Raw genomic sequence first — 21482 nt, 5'->3', positions numbered from 1 at the left:
AGGACTACACGTTGAGTGCGGTTGGTCAGCCAGTTACGAATCCATCTGGTGGTGATGCTGTCCAACCCACATTCTTCTACTTTATCTAGTAGTAGGTTATGGTCTACCTTATCAAAAGCCTTACTGAAGTCCAAGTAAACTATATCAACGGCATTCCTCTGGTCCACTAATTTTGTCACTTTGTCAAAGAATGCAATAAGATTAGTCTGGCATGATCTGTTTTTGACAAACCCATGTTGGCTTTTGGCTATTACTTTGTTTGCTTCTAGATGTTCGCAAATTCGTTGCTTGATTATTTTTTCCAGAATCTTTCCTGGTATTGAGGTCAGGCTGATAGGTCTGTAGTTTCCTGGATCTGTTTTTTTCCCCTTTTTGAAGATGGGAACCACATCAGCTCTTTTCCAGTCCTCTGGTAGTTCCCCGGTGCTCCAGGATCTCTGAAAGATATAGTTCAATGGTTCTGAGATCTCGTCTGCCAGTTCCTTCAGAACCCTGGGGTGTAATCCATCCGGTCCTGGTGATTTGAACTCGTCTAGGGTAGACAGGTGCTCACTTACCATTTTCTTCCCTATTTCAATTTGTGTTCCTAATCTGATTTTTGTGGTGCTGTTTTTGATAGGTTGGACTGTTTTATCCCTTTGTGTAAAGACAGATGCAAAACATGAGTTAAATAGTTCTGCTTTCTCCCTGTTGCTTGTCACCTTTTTGCCACTTTCTCCTAGCAATGGACCAATTGTTTTCTTAACTTTTTTCTTGTTTTTAACATGTTGGAAGAAGCTTTTTTTGTTAATTTTTACTTTTGTGGCAAGCCTTTCTTCATTGTGAGCCTTAGCTTTCCTCACTTCATCTTTACAGGCTCGGGCTATTTGCTGATATTCTGCCTTAGTTATGTCCCCCTCCTTCCACTTTTTATACTTTTTTTTGTCTTTCAGTTTGGCTTTATGCAGCCATGCTGGTTTCTTTTGGGAGCTGTTATTTTTCTTCTTCATTGGTATTGTGCTAGACTGGGCTTTTGTAATCTCATTTTTCAAAATTTCCCAAGCTTCTTGAGTTGTTTTCCCCTTGAGGATTCTCATCCATGGAATTTTTCCCAAGCTCTCTCTAAGTTTATTGAAATTAGCTCTCTTAAAGTCCAAGACTCTAGTTTGACTTTGTTCTACTACTTGTGTTTGCATAATGTTGAATTCCAATATTGCATGGTGTTCCAATATCTCAGGGGTTGCCACAAAGAAGAGGGAGTCAAGCTATTCTCCAAGGCACCTGTGGACAGAACAAGAAGCAATGGGTGGAAACTAATCAAGGAGAGAAGCAACTTAGAACTGAGGAGAAACTTCCTGACAGTTAGAACAATTAATCAGTGGAACAGCTTGCCTCCAGAAGTTGTGAATGCCCCAACACTGGAAGTCTTTAAGAAGATGTTGGATAGCCATTTGTCTGGAACGGTATAGGGTTTCCTGCCTAGGCAGGGGGTTGGACTAGAAGACCTCCAAGGTCCCTTCCAACTCTACTATTGTATTGTATGGTCACTTGCCCCCAGGGTTCCTATGGCTTCAACACCTTCTATCATTTCCTCTGTGTTAGTGAGAATTAAGTCCAATATGGCTGATCCCCTTGTTCCCTTCTCTACTTTTTGGAAAACAAAGTTGTCTGCTAGGTTTGTTAGGAACCTGTTGGATCTTCCACTTGGTGCAGAGTTTGCTTCCCAGTTGATGTCAGGGTAGTTAAAATCTCCCATTACTATTGTGGTGTGCTTCCTACATACCTTAGTTAGCTGACTAGCAAAAAGTTCATCTACTTCCTCTGCTTGGTTGGGTGGCCTGTAGTATAGACCTATGGCAATGTCATGTCCCCCACAACCTTTAATATTGACCCAAATGCATATATAATTGAAAGGTTTAATGTAGTTTTGTGTTTATAACATGGGTTTGAAAATGTTTTTTTTCCCTTCATATATAATGCTTGAGTAATTTTTAAAGCTCATAAAATATTACTGAAAGTGAATTTTAAAGTATGGTGGGTTTTTTAGCTTTTATTGGATTTTTATTTTTAAATATACATCAATATCAATACAGGAACAGTGTGGCCTCTGGTTAGAATTCATTTTGATACAAACAGTAATAATAGTTGTTACATTAATCAAGCTTATATAATCCTAGTATTGATATACATGTTTGTTTTAGAGTAGTTATTCAATATTTCAATGTTCCATTTTAATGCCAATGATATTAAGCGTACATAGTAATACCATCTTTCAACCTCTAATCTTTTCATCTAATTACTTATATACTATTATATAAAAATTATATCTGCTAATATTCCCCCTATTTCTTCTTTCTACCGCTATTCTAGCTTCTAGTCAGGCCACCATTACTAATGCTAGTGTTAATCCACACGTTTATATTAAGACATAGTCCTTATTATTTTAGTACCATTCTAGTACCCATCATCCTATTATTTAAACATACCTAATAATACCATCTTTCAATCTTTCCATCTAATTATTGCTTTATATAAAGGTGTGTATTCTTATTTCTACCTCTATTCTAGTTTTTAATCAGGCCATCATTATATTGGAAAAAAAAAGAAAAAAAAAGAAAAAGTTTATTTCTATGCATCATCTCTTGCCCGTTTTAATACTTCAATTCTTATTTGTTTTTTAGCTTGCCTCCCATACTCCTCTCTTGGATCTTTGTCTCTATCAGCATCTGTGTCTTCACTATTCAGTCTGAATATTTCTCCCATCTCTATCCTCCTAAGCTGCGAGGTCTCCAGAGTGTCCACCCAAACCTTTCAAAAGTATCTTCGAAGTTATCCAATTTCATTTTTAAATCTCTTAAAGTACTTTTCCCTTGGTTTATTTCATCAGTCATTATTATCTTTATCATCTTCTCCTTCTCATCTTCTTGCTTTATTTGCTGGTTTGTCTGTTCTATCTTTTCCTCCATTCTTTCTGGTGTCTCCTCTCTTTCCCGGACTCTTTGATCTTCATTCATGATCAGTTGTAGGATATTTTCTATTTTCCCATTTATGCCTTGCAGTAGGTTCTTTATCTCTCTGTGATTCTTCGTCATAGTATCCCTAATGCTTTGATACATCAACACCATTTCTTTTGAAATCTCACTCACTGTTATAGAACAGTAAGTATCACCACAGTCCTCCAGATGAATGTTGTTTATTTCTCTTATCAGGTATTTTGCCAGGCTTGTAGGTGTATTGTATATTTTCCATTCACCAATAGATGGCGCCCTCAGCTTAGGTTTCAGCATTGTTTCAAGTCTGATAAATTGATTAATCCAATTTTAGTTCAATTTATAGAAGCAAAGACGGCTATTCAAGTAGATAGTTCCAGCATTTTATAATGCCTTTCCAAAACAATGCCTACCCAATTTAAAAATCTAATTTTCTATGTTTTACAAGGTCTTTAACTTTTCTCCCCTTAGTTCCTTTCTTTCGGGTCTAAGATTTCTCTCTCTGGTTGTTCACCGCTTTAAGAAATAGTTCTAAGAGTCTCTTTTCCTGGATTTTCTTCTTTTTTTCTTCTTTTAACGTTAGGGTCTAAATAAAAAAAGAATCTTCTCACCCAGCTCCAGTCACTGTTTATCTACACCGCTCCTGCACATTTCTTTGTTGCCTCGGCTGTCCCAGCTTCATGGCAGCCATTATGGTTGCCTCTTCTCCTTGTTGTAGATGAGAGGGAAGAAGCCCTAGGTCAAGCAGGAGAGTTGACCAGGGTGGCTTTAGCACCTTTCGGAGCCCTCCTCCACATGGAAGCGCAGAAACCCGCTCCTTGTGTCCAATCTCGCTGTGACATCAGCCGGTGTCCCGTGACGTCAGCCAGCATCAAATTTTAAGGTATGTTAAGAGGAAGTTTAAAAAAGATATACTAGAACTTATTTATTTATTTATTTCGATTTATCAGTCGCCCCCTCTCCGCAAAGGGACTCGGGGCGACATACAATTAAATCAAAATACAAATGTGGCATGGAGGAGGTAACACCAATATTTAACAGTCAAGTTCAAATAAATAACAATAAATTAAAACAATTAAAACAGTTAAAACCCCAAAATTTACGTATAAAATATTAAAATAATTAAAATTGCCAGGGAGGTTACTTATTTGTTTTAGAAATGTTTTTAAAGAAAAGTTTAGTATTTTAAAATGGATGTAAAATGTTTCTTCCCTTTGAATTTGAAAGAATATGGAGAATTTTCTTAATATAAATGATAGTTGAAAAAAATGAAACTTTGATTTTGGTTTTGCTGATTAGATAGGTTTGTTGTTATAGAAATGGCTAGTTTTACTGTGTAAAAGTAAAAAGTTGAGGCTGTAATGATCTTTTACTGTGCTAAAAAGAGTCTGAAATCAATGCCATTTTTCTTTTTCACCTTCTACCCCACATTTTCTCTTCTTTCCGTTTTCCTTCCCCTAGTTTCCCATTATTTTTATTTTCCTATTTTATATTCCGATTAATAAAAAATTGGGAAAGCAAGCAAAGCACCCAAAATACAATCACATGACCTGTGCGTATGTGTGTGTGTGTGTGTGTGTGTGTGTGTGTGTACAGCCATGCAAACTTTAAAAGTGGGTCATAAGTCCTTTGGGGTGATTGGTTATACTTTTTGGGTGATCTGTTGCAAGGACTACCCGTATAGGTCACTGGGTTGTTCTCTCTCATCCCAACCAACCTCACACTATTATTGTGGGTAGAGGTGAGGGGTGGATGGAAGAAAGTGTTATACATGCTGCCTTGAGCTCCTGGAGGAATGGTGGGATATAAGTCCAACTAGTGTATGTGGATAGATAGATAGATAGATAGATAGATAGATAGATAGATAGACAGACAGACAGACAGACAGACAGACAGACAGACAGACAGACAGGCAGATTTCACGCTTCTTTGCCAGAATTTCAGTACCTAAACAAAGTGCGTCCTCCAGCCTCCCCAAAAATAACTGGTGTGTGTGGTGGCACTTGGAAGTACCCATTTCCTTTTTGTAGTCTATTCTCCTGTTCACCATTCACTGTTACCAGATGGTTAAAGAAAAAGACATGTGTTATTAAGACCATACAATAATTGAATTCAAGACAAAAGTGTGAATTGTTATTGCAATGAAATCTAATTTTACCAATCCCAATCTGACCCAAATTTCAGTGAATTTTTAAGCTAATCTAGATCACCCCTTCCTCACATCTGGATGGGGATCACAGTGGACAGGGCAGCCTATGCTGTGAACAGTAAACTCCAATGGGTACCAATGATTCCCCCCCCCCCCCCCCCAATTTGCAGTGCAAGAAACTTGCACAGGGCAGGAAAGATTAAACCCTCTAGATCAGGGGTGTCAAAATCACGTCATCATGGTGGCGTCACGTGACTATTGAGGCTTTTCCCCCTTCGCTAAACCAGGTGTGGGAGTGGCCAGCACATGACACATCCGGCCCATGGGCCAGGAGATTGACAGCCCTGCTCTAGATCAGTGTTTCTTAATGTGTGGTCCTAGAATCCCTGGGGATCCCCCAAGACTTTCTCAGGGTGCGCAAAATCAAAATCATCTGCCAGAATGTTGTTCAGTTGCTAAGTCATGTCCAACTCTTCATGACCCCATGGACCACAGCACACCAGGCCTCCCTGTCCTCCACTGTCTGCTTGAGTCTGCCCAAACTTGTGCCCACTGTGTCAATTACACTATCTAACCATCTCATCCTCTGCTGTCCCCTTCTCCTTTTGCCTTCAATCTTTCCCAACATCAGGATATTTTCCAATGACTCCTCTCTTCTCATTTGGTGGCCAAAGTATTTGAGCTTCAGCTTCAGTTTCTGTCCTTCCAAAGAACAGTCAGGTTTGATTTCCTTTAGGATTCACTGATTTGATCTCCTTGCAGTCTAAGGGACTCTCAAGAGTCTTCTCCAACAGCACAGTTCAAAAACAATTTGCCAGATACTGAAAGTATTTGCAAAAAATTTATTTATTAAAAAAGCATAGGGTTTTTCATGAAAAATATTTTATTTATGTTAATATCTAATAGGTTTAACATTGTTATTTTTACATGATTTAAACTGGTGGAATGTAGGGGCCAAAGAGGCAGCAGAGCTTGGAAAGTCTGATAGGCAGGAAGAGGGCTAAGATGGTCCCTCCCTAGCAGCTCACACCATATATCTATAGTTATGCAGATAGTTGCTTGAGTCTGGCAAGATTGATATCAGGCTCCACAAACCAAGAATGGCATGTGGAATTACTTCTGAGTAGTTTCTGCCTACAGACAGAAATCTTGTCAGACTCAAGCAACTATTTGCATAACTATAGATACACCCTGTGAACTACTAGGGAGCGGCCGTCTTAGTCCTCTTCCTGCCTACCGGACATTTCAAGCTTCACTGCCTCTACTCTCTGGGAAGCAGCCCCTCCCTCCTGGGACTCCAGACTAAATTGCACCACATTTAATAATTAAATATTGCATGAAAGCATAAATTATATACAAACAAAAGCTCTTTTGGGGTCCTCCATAATTTTTAAAAGTGGGAAGGGGTTCTGAGAGTAAAAAAACAAAACAAAAAAAAACACTGCCCTAGATGCTGCTGGCCTGCAGGGATTTAAATAAAAAACCAAAAGCCGGTCCAAGTGATAACTTTAACCTTCTAACTATCTCATGAAATTAGGAAGAACAGGCATGATCCACATGGTTTTATTTTTAATAATACATCAATGCTTTCTGTAAATGTAGGGTTTGCCAAATGCCAACTTGAGATAGGGTCGAGAAATCTAGTAGTTCCTTGGGGCAGAAAGAAATGCTCACCATGATTCATCTCATTTTCTTCTTCATCCATGGGATTGATGTGTGTCCTAGGCCAGTATTCTAACAGAGCTTGCAGCAGAAGCCCCCCAAGGTTCACTGTATATTGTGATACAAAGGAAACAAAAAAGCATGATTAATTATATTTAGGTTGTTACTACTGTTAGTCACAGATGTTTAAACAAAAATCCATGAATGTGGCGCACTTCACCTCAGTGGTATCAACTTCTGGGATTTTTCAAAAGCAGGTCTGCTATCCCACAGAATAGTTATTGAAACTTTCAGTTAATTGGCATCTCCAAGCCTTTGCTAGCATCTGAAGTAGATTTGCCATCTAAGCCTCAATTTATCCTTACTATAAAGATTTAAAAAGTTAGTTTAAAAGAAGTCTTCAACAATACTTGAAATCCTAAGTCTACAAACTGGGCTGTTTAAAAGTTTGGACTATTGCTTCCAAACTATGCCAAAAAAAATCCCCATCAAGTTTGTTTCCAGTTCAGAGACTGACTCTTAAAAACTGTGATGAGTTGTAAACCAATTGACCAATTCCAGTCTAATGAACCAACACAAATAGCAAACTTGAATTCAGAAAATTCTTTCTTAACCACTTGAGTTTGAGTTTGAGTTTATTAAATTTATAAACCGCCCCCTCTCCCTGCAGGGACTCGGGGCGGTGTACAGACATCGCATATATAAAAACAACAAAGCACAACACAAAAACCCAGACAAACAACGTAAACATACAGTCTGTATATTAGCCCAAACTAATTAATAGTTAAAAACAATCTAAAACCAATTAAAACCCCAAAATTTAAAATTTAAAAAGCCATCCAGGAAGGTCAGTAATAGATGTTACTTATGATTACAAATGGGCCAGGCCGGCTAGTCGGAACAGGTGGGTCTTGAGTTTCTTACGGAAGGAGCGGAGATCAACGGTAGTTCTAATATCGGGGGGGAGGTCGTTCCAGAGGGTTGGGCCCATCACAGAGAAGGCCCTACTCCTGGGCACCGCCCGCCCGCATTGCTTAGCGGAAGGTACCCGGAGGAGTCCCTCTCTGTGAGAGCGGATTGGTCGCAGGGATGTATGGGGTAGGATGCGATCCCGCAGATAACTAGGTCCCAAGCCATGGAGCGCTTTAAAGATGACAATCAACACCTTGAAACGCACCAGAAAAGCCACAGGCAGCCAGTGCAGCTCGCGCAGGAACGGTGTTACATGGGAGTACCTAGTACTCCCCATAATTGCCCGCGCGGCTGCATTCTGAACCAGCTGGAGCCTACGGGTGCATCTCAAGGGGAGCCCCATGTAGAGAGCATTGCAGTAATCAAGACGGGAAGTCACCAGGGCCTGAGTGACTGTGCGAAGGGCGTCCCGCTCTAGTAGGGGGCGCAATTGGCGCACCAGGCGGACCTGGTGGAACGCCCCCCTAGCCACGGCTGTCACATGATCATCCAGCGTCAGCCGGGAATCTAGGAGGACGCCCAAATTGCGCGCCCTATCCACCGGGGGCAATTGTTCCCCCCCAATGGCCAGAGATGGAACACACTGGCTAAAGCGGGGCGCCGGTAGCCACAGCCACTCCGTCTTGGAAGGGTTGAGTTTGAGTCTGTTGTCGCCCATCCAGACCCGGACGGCTTCCAGACACCGGGACATCACCTCGACGGCTTCGGTGGGGTGGTTCGGGGTAGAGATGTATAGCTGAGTGTCATCTGCATACAGATGACACTCAACCCCGAAACCTCGAATGATCTCGCCCAGCGGTTTCATGTATGTGTTGAACAGGAGAGGTGAGAGGACCGACCCCTGTGGCACTCCGCACGTGAGCGGCCTCAGGGTCGACCTCTGCTCCCCTGTCAACACACATTGCGACCGGTCGGAGAGGAAGGAGGAGAACCACCGCAATACGGTGCCCCTCACCCCCATCCCCTCCAGCCGACGCAATAAGATACCATGGTCGATGGTATCGAAAGCCGCTGAGAGATCTAACAGGACTAGGATGGAGGAGCAACCCCCATCTTTCGCCCTCCAGAGATCATCCACCAACGCGACCAAAGCCGTCTCAGTGCTGTGACCAGGCCGGAAACCGGACTGGCGCGGGTCTAGATAAACAATTTCCTCCAGGTGTCGAGGGAACTGTTGTGCCACCACACTCTCAACAACCTTCGCTAGAAAGGGAAGGTTGGAGACAGGACGATAATTGGCTAACTCTGCTGGGTCCAGAGAAGGCCTCTTAAGTAGGGGCCTCACCACCGCCTCTTTCAAGGCGGCTGGTAGGAACCCCTCCCTCAGCGAGGCGTTCACCAGTCCCAGGAGCCAGTCTCGTGTAACCTCCCAGGCTGCCAGTACAAGCCAGGAGGGACACGGGTCCAATAAACATGTGGTGGCCCGCAGTCGCCCGCGTAACCTGTCCATGTCCTCGGCGGCAACAGAGTCAAACTCCTTGAAAAGAGAAGATCAAGTAGGCTCATAGTACAGGTAATCCCCAAGTTATGACAGTTCACTTAGCGACCATTCTAAATTACGAATGCTGCAGCACCACGGCAGTCATTCACACGAATGACAGCAGAGGCTCTGCAACATTCGCCCTGACTATCTCCCCCCCCCTCCCAGGTTTCTATAGGCACTAGGCCTGTGGATACTCACCTTGCAAAGATCTAGGGAGCCTTTGGTTTCTTGGCCTGTTCAGTGCTTCAGGCCTTTGGTGCGTTTGCAGAAAATGGAGGCCTAAAGTACCGCACAATCACGCAAGATCAGTAACAGGAGCTCTCGTGCTACTAATCTCGCCTGATCTCATGGTACTTTAGGCCTCTGTTCTCTACAAAAGGAGGCCTGGACAAGATCTGCAGCAAAAGGCTTTGCAAACGGAGGGAAGGCCTGAAGCACCAAAGCCTTCCCTCTGTTTGCAAAGCCTTTTGCCATATTTACAAAAACCCTTTGCCGCCGAGAATGGAAGATGGGAGGGGCATGTCCACCCCTCCAGGCCTCCGTTCTTGTTGGTAAAGGCCTCCTCAAGCCCTTTGCCAATGAGAACTGAGCCCCAGGGGAGAAAGTGCATCCCTCCTGGTCTCTGTTCTCATCGGAAAAGGACTTTTTGCAAAAGCAACCAGAGCCTATACGGACACAACCTCTCATCCCTGTAGGCCTCAGCAAGCTTTTGCTGAAGGCGAAAGTGTGGCAGAGAGGCTGGAAAGGAGACAGCTCCATTGATCATCGAGATCTACATAAGATAAGTGATCCGGTCGGGCAGGATTGGAGCGGGGGGGGGGGGGGGAGCATGAGATATCTCAGTGGGTCTGGGAAAGCACTAGGCCCCACATGGCCTTCCCCACCCTGAGATACTTTGTGCACTTAACGACCCACGCATTCGATTACAAAATGTGTGAGCAAAAGCAGGGAGTAATCACGTTTAAGTTATGTGATTCACTCCTACGAATCCTCGGATTACCAATGTAATTGGCAGGCTCCATTACATTCGTAATTCAACGACTACCGGTATTTCTGCATCCAATAAATATGACCATGTCTTTAAGAAAACTAGCCCTTTTGTGACATTAAGAAAACACACTCACATTTTGGGTCAGATCCATCTGCACTGCTAAACCCAGCATCTTTGGCTGAGACCCAAGCTGTGAAGCAGTCACTCTCATCTAAAGTAAGAGTTAACATCTGCCAAAAAAAAAGGCCATTAGGTGAGATTTGAAATGCATTAGAACAAAACTTTTATTGGCATTCAAAGGATAGAAAACACTGATGAGCACATTTGATTAGATAGCAATTCTAATAACAGTCAGTGATTTCTTCATTACACTAAATCCATACTAATTTGAATAGGATGCAGAATAAGATTTGTGTGCTTGATGCTAAACGTCCTTACTAGTGTTCACTAACATTCAAAGAAAGTGTGCCTCAATATAAATTTTCAAAGGAAAAAAAATTGAATTAAAATTGTTATTTAGCCGAAAGTATCAAAATACATATAAGTGATTTTTATTGTTCTGATACATGTGATATTGTAAAAGACCCCAAAAGAGCTAGGAAATAAGTCAAATTAAGGTTCTTCTTTTTCTCTATTCTACTTCAAGCACCATATATGTTTCTTATAGATCCGTGATGGCGAACCTATGGCTCGTGTGCCACAGGTGACACACGGAGCCATTCAACTGGCCAGCGCACATGCGCGTGCTGGCCAGCTGACTTCTGCCTTCTTTTGAGGCCATTTTTTGCCCTCCGGAGCCTTCAGGGGCCTTCAGGAGGCTTCCCTGAAGGCTCTGGAGGGCCCTACGGGTTTTTGCCCTCCGGAGCCTTCAGGGAAGCCTCTGGAAGCCTCCTGAAGGCTCCGGAGGTAAAAAATCGGCCCTACGGACAAACCGGAAGCCACCATCCCCAAACTTCTGGTTTCCCCGTAGGTCTGTTTTTTCGCCCTCAGGAGGCTTCAGGGAAACTCAGGGCATCCGGGGGGCAGGGGAGGCTGTTCTCGCCCTCCCCAGGCTCCTAGAAAGCCTCTGGAGCCTGGGGAGGGCGAAAAAACCACGCCAAAAGGGGAGGGGGTGCTGGTTGCGCGTGCGTGCATGTGTGGGGGGTCATGCGCATAGCATTATGGGTGTGGCACGCCTGCGCATGACCCCCCTGCGCTCCCCCTGCTTTTGGCACGGGAGCCAAAAAAGGTTTGCCATCACTGTTTTAGACATTACCTATACTCATTCCTATTCAGTACACTCATTGTGTTACTGTGACCTAAGCTTTATTTTAAGCCTCATGGAACATTGTCTGAATAAAATATGGGAAGGGGAGCCATGACTATTACCCTGTGCTCTAGAAGTAACTGGATAGTAAACTGGATAGTAAACAACAAGGCAGCATACATATCATGTCAAATTGTTATTATTAAAATAATGTGCCTTACCCCAGTTTTTAAGTCTACTGAAAACCAGTTTGGTACATACACCATTTTAAATCTTTTCTTAATTTCTTCTTCAAAGTCCATTTTTCCGAGGTCTTCTACTTTACAAGCCTACATATGAGAAGATTTGTAGTTTAAAATATCATGAGAGCCACAGGCAATCAAATAGACACTGCCAACTGGTTTATGTTCTAAAGGATTACAAGGGAAAAGAACAGGGAAAGGAGAATATGTTTATTCAAATCACATATATTTAAACTACTGGTTCTACTGACCTTCAATACATCCCAATATGCCACATTGTTGTTTGTATCTTTGGTTAGTATATGTCGCTTGTCATTGAGAATGTGGCACTGAATGATACTCGCACCCCCTAGGAAGGATGCCACAAAAATGAGTTATATAATCCATGCAAATTTAACATAAAGCATACATAAAATATGGCATTTCCCAATAAGAAAAACTCAGAATAGAAATTACATTATCATCTTACATTCCTTCTGATATCACAGGAAGAAGACATGGTGAGGTTATTTCAGGGTTGTTGTTGGATTTTTTTGCACCATTTGGTATGTTATATAGAGTTAAGATTCCCAAAATCTTTTCCATTTAAAAAGGAAAATAAAATATATATTTTATTTAGTCATTATAAAAATGTGGAGAAAAGCGACTTCTGGCTGAGCTTCCTGTGGTGTCAGAGGTGAGGAACGTAACTACTGCGATCCTGCCCGAGCTCTCCCCATTGGAGGGCTCAAATCCAAGCCATACCCCCCCTCCCCCGAAGGGGTGAAGTAAAGGGGGACCGCCTGGCAGGTCGAGGAGAGCCACATCTCTCCTCCATGACTTGGAAAGCCCCTTCATCTGAAGACGAGGAGCAGCGGCAGTCAAAATGGCTGCCATGAAGCAGGATCCAGCCAGAATTCCCAAGACACTGCAAGAGAGTAGAGAGCTGTGAACAGAGACTGTGTTGCTGGGTGAAATGATTCTTTTTTCTTTAAAGTTACCCCAAGGATAAGAAAAAACCCTAAAGAAGAGACTCTAAAATAATTTTGCAAGCAGCAGAAAATACCATTCTTATAGAGATTTAGGTTGAAAAGTAAGTTGAGATCGCCATCTACTGACTGAAGGAAAAATGACTCCTAGGCTCCTGGAAATTTACAGAGATCCTGGGAAGCTAGAAAAAAAGACTAAAAAAACAGAGTAGACTCAAAGAACTTGGAAAATATTTTGGATTAAGAGAGTACTGAGTAAATGCTGGGATTGGCCTATCTGGAAAATTGATTTTGTTCTGAAAAAAATGGAGATTGAGTGAAATAAATATCTGCTGGAAAGGTGGAAGTGTGGGAATTGGAGAGGAGAGTCTTATTTATCAAAGCATACTCCCAGGATCCTGGACTCCCTGGACATTGGATTTGATTGAGGTGTGATTGTTTACCCTACATTTATTGTCATTATGGCTGGAGTTGAAAGAACAGTGCTGGGAACGAGAAAACGTCTTAATGAGATGGCCTTGGTGTTTCAAAATATCTTGAACTTAATTGATGGCATGGATCAGAAAGCAGACCATATTTCACAAAGAACGAGAAATAAAGACCAAAATGTACACGAACTGGTGGAAACAACAGAAAGATTGGATGAAATGGACCACTTAAGTCAGCAAATAGAATACAAACAGGGAAAAATATGGATCAGAAAAATCAGCAAATAAAGCAACAGCTTGATGAAGAGGAAAACCAGATAAAGGACAAGCAAAAGGAGCGGAAAGAACAGAAGGATTGGCTACATCAACAAATAAACCAAAGGACTGGTGCAAAAAAGGGGACTGACAAATCAGCTGACAAAGGAAGAAATACTGAAGAAAACAAAACAGATAAATCAACAATTGGAGAGGTAGGAAGATAATTTTGATAAGGAGATTAGGACAAGGGCAGATAATTGGGAGAATTGGCAGTTAAAAATTCTACTGGGAGAAATGTTTAGAGTGAACAAAAAAGAGACAGATGAAAATAGAGATAAAAAGGAGGAGTGTGGGAGCAGAATTAAAAAATGGGTAAGAATTGAAGCACTAAAAAGGAGAAGAGATGATGGGTAAAAAAATTGCCCTTTAAATATTAAATTAGCCCATTATAAGCTAAAGAGGCAGAAATAAAATTAGATAGGGCAAATATTAAAATATAAACTATTTATAGAATGAATAAAAATAATAGATTAGAAGTTTACAGACGTTAGGTATTTTTCTTTCAATGTATATTTTAACAATGTAACAAGATTATATAATTTAGAATAGAATAGAATAACAGAGTTGGAAGGGACCTTGGAGGTCTTCTAGTCCAACCCCCTGCCTACGCAGGAAACCCTACACCACTTCAGACAAATGGTTATCCAACATCTTCTTTAAAATTTCCAGTGTTGGGAGTATTCACAACTTCTGGAGGCAAGTTGTTCCACTGATTAATTGTTCCAACTGTCAGGAAATTTCCCCTCAGTTCTAAGTTGCTTCTCTCCTTGATTAGTTTCCACCCATTGCTTCTTGTTCTGCCCTTAGGTGCTTTGGAGAATAGTTTGACTCCTTCTTCTTTGTGGCAACCCCTGAGATATTGGAAGACTGCTATCATGTCTCCCCTAGTCCTTCTTTCTTTTAAGCTAGACATACCCAGTTCCTGCAACCGTTCTTCATATGTTTTAGCTGCCAGTCCCCTAATCATCTTTGTTGCTCTTCTCTGCACTCTCTCCAGAGTCTCCACATCTTTTCTACATCGTGGCGACCAGAACTGAATGCAGTATTCCAAGTGTGGCCTTACCAAGGCATTATAAAGTGGTATTAACACTTCACGTGATCTTGATTCTATCCTTCTGTTTATGCAGCCTAGAACTGTGTTGGCTTTTTTGGCAGCTGCTGCACACTGCTGGCTCATATTTAAGTGATTGTCCACTAGAACTCCAAGATCCCTTTCACAGTTACTACTACTGAGCAAGGTACCATCTATACTGTACCTGTGCATTCCATTTTTGTTGCATAAATGTAGAACCTTACTCTTTTCACCATTGAATTTCATTTTATTAGATAGTGACCAATGTTCAAGTTTGTCAAGTTCCTTCTATATCTTAAACCTATCTTCTGGAGTCTTGGCTATTCCTGCCAGCTTGGTGTCATCTGCAAATTTGATAGATGTATCCCATCATCCAAGTCATTGATGAAGATGGTGAAGAGTACTGGGCCTAAAACAGAGCCTTGGGGTACTCCACTGCATACTTCCCTCCGTGTAGATGCAGTTCCATTGAGGACTACACGTTGAGTGCGGTTGGTCAGCCAGTTACGAATCCATCTGGTGGTGATGCTGTCTATTAGATGACACTTAGGCTGTGTCATCGTTGTCATAGGAAAATTCCAATAGGAAACAAAGGCAACAACACAAGCAATAATTCTTACTTTTAAGATCAGAGGTTTATTGTTTCTAATAATTTGGAACATTAGAAATGAGTAGATATACATAAATAACTTGTAACTTTGGAACTGGACATTATGGAAAGGTCGGAATTTGAAGAGTTGCATGAAATTATAAAAAATATGCACAAATCATTAAAATTAAGTTTAAACATAATTTTGAAGCCAGAATCTGAGAAGCAAGAAATGAAAGAGGAAGAGGGGGAGGGTAATGAAATGGTAGAAATGGTGGAAAATAATAAGCAAATAAAAAGATTTCACTGGGCTTGACAATGAAATAGGGAAAATTGAAAAGGGGAGAGGTGTCCTAAAAAAAGATTCTACTGACTGACAGTGGCACAAGGAAAACTGAAGAGGGGGGATATGTCCTAACAAAGGGAAATAAAAAGAAGACAAAAGATTTCACTGGGCTTGACAGTGGCGTGGGGAAAATTGAAAAGGGTGGACGTGTCCCAACAAAGAAAAGGGAGACGACATGAATATAGAATTGCGACAAAAGACTTGTTAGGGAAAAATCTGATATTTAGAAATTGTTATGGGGAGAATATAAAGTTGAGGCATGTGGTTTACATCTTAACATGATAATTAAAATGAGTTGCTAACTGATTGAACAGGATAATGGAAAGATAATTAAATAAAAGTTAAAATATATGAAATATTCTTTTACACAATAAATTAAACTGAGTTATTAATTGATTGACTATGATAATGGAAAGACAATTAAATATAGGTTAAAATATAAGAACTATGAATGCATATAGAATTCTTAAGACAATGAACAAAGTGAGGTGTGTATTGCTTGTTATTTTACACAGCAGATCAATGGAATTTTAATGAACACTGAGCAGCAGGGATTGTTATTTAAAGACACTCAAATATAAACTAAGTTAAGATATGGAAAAATGGAGGGGGAACATGAAATATACTTATAATGAGATTATAAAGACAGATTAAAATTTGGGGTTGGTAAGGATATATAACTATACAGGTGAAACTCAAAAAATTAGAATATCGTGCAAAAGTTTATTTATTTCAGTAATGCAACTTAAAAGGTGAAACTAATATATGAGATAGACTCATTACATGCAAAGCAAGATCTCAGAAAATTAGAATTTACATGCAATCAATAAAACAAGGATTGTACATAGAACAATATCAGACCTCTGAAAAGTATAAGCATGCATATGTTCTCAGTACTTGGTTTGGGCCCCTTTTGCAGCAAATACTGCCTCAGTGCGGCGTGGCATGGAAGCTATCAGCCTGTGGCACTGCTGAGGTGTTATGGAAGACCAGGATGCTTCAATAGCGGCCTTCAGCTCTTCTGCATTGTTCGGTCTCATGTCTCTCATCTTTCTCTTGGCAATGTCCCATAGGTTCTCTATGGGGTTCAGGTCAGGTGAGTTTGCTGGCCAATCAAGCACAGTAATCCCACGGTCATTGAACCAGGTTTTGGTGCTTTTGGCAGTGTGGGCAGGTGCCACGTCCTGCTGGAAAATAAAGTCAGTGTCCCCATAAAGCCCGTCTGCGGAAGGAAGCATGAAGTGCTCCAAAATCTCCTGTGTTGACCCTGTAGTTAATGAAGCACAGTGGACCAACACCAGCAGATGACATGGTTCCCCAAATCAACACAGACTGTGGAAACTTCACACTGGATTTCAAGCATCTTGCAGTGTGTGCCTCTCCATTCTTCCTCCATACTCTGGGTCCTTGGTTTCCAAATGAGATGCAAAAGTTGCTGTCATCAGAAAAGAGGACTTTGGACCACTGAGTAACAGACCATGTCTGTTTTTCTTTAGCCCAGGTAAGACGCTTCTGACGTTGTTTGTTGTTTAGGAGCGGCTTGACAAAAGGAATACGACATTTGAAGCCCATGTCCAGGATCCGTCTGTGTGTGGTAGCTCTTTTTTGGGGGGGAATATATTTTTATTATTTTTGCATTTAAAACAATGCAGTACCGCGAAGTCGAAGTGACCATACATTCACATTATATACAGCTAGTCTCAACCATTAACTATTAGCCTACTTAATACATTGTCTATCCTTCTGTCCAATCACAATATATATAGTTTGTTCCAGTCTTGTCACGTTGTCTTATACCAATAATAAAATCTGTTCCAGACTTCAAAATATTCTGATTCCCCTTTATTTTTAAGTTCAAGAGTGAGCCTATCTGCTTCCACACAGGCCAACACTTTTCTGATTATATCTAGCTCTGATGGTGTATTTTCTTTTATCCAATATTTTGCATAAGTTATGCGCGCCGCAGTTAGTACATGTATAATTAGATAAAGTGTCTCTTTCTTAAACCCCTCCGGTATTATACCTAGGAGAAAAATTTCTGGTTTAAACAAGATTTGGTCTCCCACCATTTGTTCTAACCATGATTGAATCATTTTCCAATATTTTGTTTGTCTCATTGCACCTCCACCACATATGATAGAAAGTGCCTGGTGTTTTTTTACACTTCCAACAGTTTGGGATCAGATTTTTGAACATTTTGGAAAGCCGTGCTGTGGGGAGATGCCCTCTGTAGAACATCTTATAAAGACTTTCTCTATACGCCGTAGCCAGTTAGTTTCTAATTAAGTATCCAAAGTTTTTCCCACTTAGCCAATTCCACATTATAACTGAAATTTTTCACCCAGGCCACCATAGTTTATTTGACATGTTCCTCCTCTAGCTTATATTCCAACAAAAATCTATACAACACTTTGATCAGCCTGTTTTCTGTCTGTATCAAAAGTTTATCTAATATTGTGTACTCTTTGGCAATACCTTCCTTCTTCCTATCCTCTGCAAACCTTGATTGTATCTGTAAGTAGGACCACCATTCTACTTGTACCCCTTGTGATGCCAATTCTAATCTACTTTTGATCTCCCCCTGTCTGTTCAATAACTCTTTATATGTAACTATATTTTCCATATTAATTAAATTTGGGTGTATGTATGCTTCCATCGTAGATAGCCAAATGGGTGTTTTGGTATAGTGGTTGTGTTTAATTTTGTTCCATATTAATAACAGGGACTGTCTGATGTAGTGTCTATTGAAATATTTGTGTGCAGATCCTTTTTCATACCAAAGGAAGGCATGCCATCCTACTTGGAGGTCATGACCTTCCAATTTGAGTAATCTTTTATTTCTCAACATTATCCATTCTTTTAACCATGTTAGAGTGGCCACAGTATGATAAAGTTACCAATCTGGTACGCCAAATCCTCCTTTTTCCTTAGTGTCTTGCATAGCCTTGAGTTTTATTCTTGGTTTTATTCTCTGCCAAATAAATTTTGAAACCAATTGATTCAAATCCTTAGAAAAACCTTTTTCTAATTTAATGGGAATATTCTGAAATAGGAAAAGAAATTTGGGTAATACATTCATTTTTATGACTGCGATCCTACCCATCAGGGACAATTGTAGGTTTTTCCACCTTTCTAAGTCTTTCTTAGTTTTATTGATCAAATTAGTATAGTTATCTTCTTTGATGGACACACACCTCGCAGATAAATGTATACCTAGATATTTGACTTTTTTGACAGTTTGGATACCCAATTTCTTCGTTAACTCCTCTTTCGATTTTGATGTCATATTTTTAACAAGCATTTTAGTCTTTGTCATATTTATCTTTAAACCCTCTACTTTCCCATACTCTGTCAATTACTCAATAAGTTTCACACCAGACTTTATAGGATCCTCTAACACAAACACTAGATCGTCCGCAAATGCCTGTAACTTAAATTGTTCCTTTTTAATTTCTAGTCCCTTTATCTGTTCCTCTTTATGTACATTCCTGGCTAAAACTTCTAAGGTTAATATAAACAGCAGCGGGGATAGGGGACAACCTTGTCTTGTACCTTTCTGGATTGCTATACTTTGCGTTAATTCACCATTAATTATTACTTTGGCTTTTTGATTTGCATATATTGCTCTAATCGTGTTTATAAATTTATCCCCAAATTCCATGTGTTCCAATTGTTGATGCAAAAGATCCCAGTTCACATTATCAAATGCCTTTTGGGCATCGAGAAAAAATAGTGCAACCTGTTTTTCATTATGCACTTCATAATATTCAAGAATGTTCAGCATAATTCTCATATTGTTTTTAATTTGTCTTCTAGGGAGGAATCCATTTTGATCTGTGTGGATGAATGATGTAAGGAATTTTTTCAACCATTCTGCTATTATTAGAGCAAAAAAATTGTAGTCTGCATTTAGCAGTGAGATTGGTCTGTAATTTTGTATAAACATCTGGTCTGTGTCCAACTTAGGTAATAATACAATATTAGCCTCCGTCCACAATAACGGTGTCTTCGCCTCTTTCAACACAGCGTTATAAACTTCCAACAGCGTTGGAACAAGCATATCCTGGAATTCTTTATATATTTCCGCTGGCAGTCCATCCGGCCCTGCAGCTTTATTATTCTTTTGTCTTTGTATGGCCTCAATTATCTCTGATGTTAACATTTCTTCATTGAGCATATCTTTTATTTCCTCTGGTATCTTTGGCAGATCTGACTTTTCCAGATATTGTAGTATTCCTTCCTTTGTATAGTCTCTGTTTTCTCTATATAATTGTTCATAGAACTCTTGGGTAATCCTTTTCTTTTCCTCTAGTTGATAACAGATCTCACCTTTTTCATCTTGTAATTTATTGATCCAATTCTCTTGCTTCTGCTTCCTCAGCCTATAGGATAGCCACCACCCCGGTTTATTTGCATTCTCAAAGAAATTTTGTTTTGCTTTTTTTATAGACTGTGCCAATTTTGCTTTTTCAAATATAGCCAATTCATGTTTAATCAATTCCATATTTCCTTTTATGCTTCTGTTCTGCGGTTTCTTTTGAAGTTCACTCTCTAAATTTCTATACCTTTCTTTCAACTCTCTTATTTTTTGATTCTCAATTTTTTTCTTCCTAGCTGTAGCCGATATTGTGACCCCTCTTATAAATGCCTTAGTTGTATCCCATAGGTTTTGTATGGATGTGTCTCCTGGCCAGTTTTCTTTGAAGAAAAATCTCAATTCCTGATTAACTCTTTTAATATATTCCTGATCCTTTAGGATTGTTCTATTGAATAACCAACGATAACTGCCCTTTTGTTTTTTCCATATAATCCTCATGGGATTGTGGTCGGACCATAAAATGGGTTCTATGTCTATCTCGTTCACTTCCGAAATTAACTCCATCGACATCCAGACCATATCTATCCTTGACCAGGATTCATGTCTATTCGAGTAGAAGGTATATTGCTTTCCCTCTGGAGATCTTTCTCGCCATATATCATAGATATTTAATTCTTCAGCCATTTAGAAGAATGACCTGGGCAAAATTCTCCTAGCTCCTTTTCTCTTCTTTCCACTTTTATAGTCCCATTTCTGGTCAACTATAGCATTGAAATCACCCATTAAACAGACATTTTCATTTCCATCTCTCGAATAATGCTATGTAGTCTATGATAAAAGTTTTCCTGACCTTCATTAGGTGCATATATTACAACCAGTGACACCTTTTTTTGATTTAACATTATTTCTACAGTTAATATTCTCCCTTCCTCATCATGATAAATTAGTTTAGTCTGGATCGTGTCTTTAACATATAATGCTATTCCTCTTTTCTTTTGATGAGCTAATGCCGTGTAAAGTTTACCCAATCTAGGATATTCCAAGATCTGGATCTGTCGTTTAGTTATATGGAACTCTTGCATTGCAATTATATCGTAATTCAAATGTTTTAGTTTATTAAAGGTTGTTTTCCTTTTCTGGGGTAAGTTTAGACCAGCGATGGCGAACCATTTTTGGCTCGCGTGCCACAAGTGGGGGGAGCGCAGGGGGGTCGTGTGCGGGTGTGCCGCCCCATAATGCAACGCGCGACCCCCAGTGCGCATGCACACACAACGCGCGACCCCATTTTTACATGCTTTTTTCGCCCTCTCCAGGCTCCAGAGGCTTTATAGGAACCTGGGGAGGGCGAAAAGAACCTCCCCGCCCCCCCAGAGGCCCTCCGGAGGCTTCAGGGACCGTCCGGAGGCTTCCCTGAAGCCTTCGGAACGCTTAAAACCACCCTCCGAGCAAACCAGAAGTGACTTCCGGGTTGCTCGGAGGGTCGTTTTAAGCGCTCCAAAGGCGTCTGGGAAGCCTCTGGACGGTCCCTGAAGCATTCGGAACGCTTAAAACCACCCTCCGAGCAACCCGGAAGTCACTTCCGGGTTGCTCGGAGGGTTGTTTTAAGCGCTCCGAAGGGGTCAGGGAAGCCTCCGGACGGTCCCTGAAGCCTTCGGAACGGTCCCTGAAGCCTTCGGAATGCTTAAAACGACTCTCCGAGCAAACCGGAAGTCACTTCCGGTTTGCTCGG

The 21482-nt window shown here is 40.7% G+C and overlaps 1 protein-coding gene across 1 annotated transcript in view; it reads right to left on the bottom strand.

The window, feature by feature from the left end:
* The window catches only part of LOC309400797 (WD repeat-containing protein 48-like), a 105666-nt gene that overhangs the window by 10746 nt on the left and 73438 nt on the right, over positions 1–21482 (bottom strand). Inside the window, exons 11-15 of the mRNA XM_081969484.1 lie at positions 11966–12063; positions 11694–11801; positions 10360–10456; positions 6793–6888; positions 4917–5022 (exon numbers count right to left, since the gene is read on the bottom strand). Of these exons, the coding sequence (XP_081825610.1) occupies positions 4917–5022; positions 6793–6888; positions 10360–10456; positions 11694–11801; positions 11966–12063 (505 nt within the window). The remainder of the gene's footprint in view (positions 1–4916; positions 5023–6792; positions 6889–10359; positions 10457–11693; positions 11802–11965; positions 12064–21482) is intronic.

Source organism: Natrix helvetica, assembly GCF_964273705.1.
Source record: "Natrix helvetica genome assembly, chromosome: W".
NCBI classification, from domain to species: domain Eukaryota; kingdom Metazoa; phylum Chordata; class Lepidosauria; order Squamata; family Natricidae; genus Natrix; species Natrix helvetica.
This window is presented reverse-complemented; position numbering and strand designations above follow the sequence as displayed.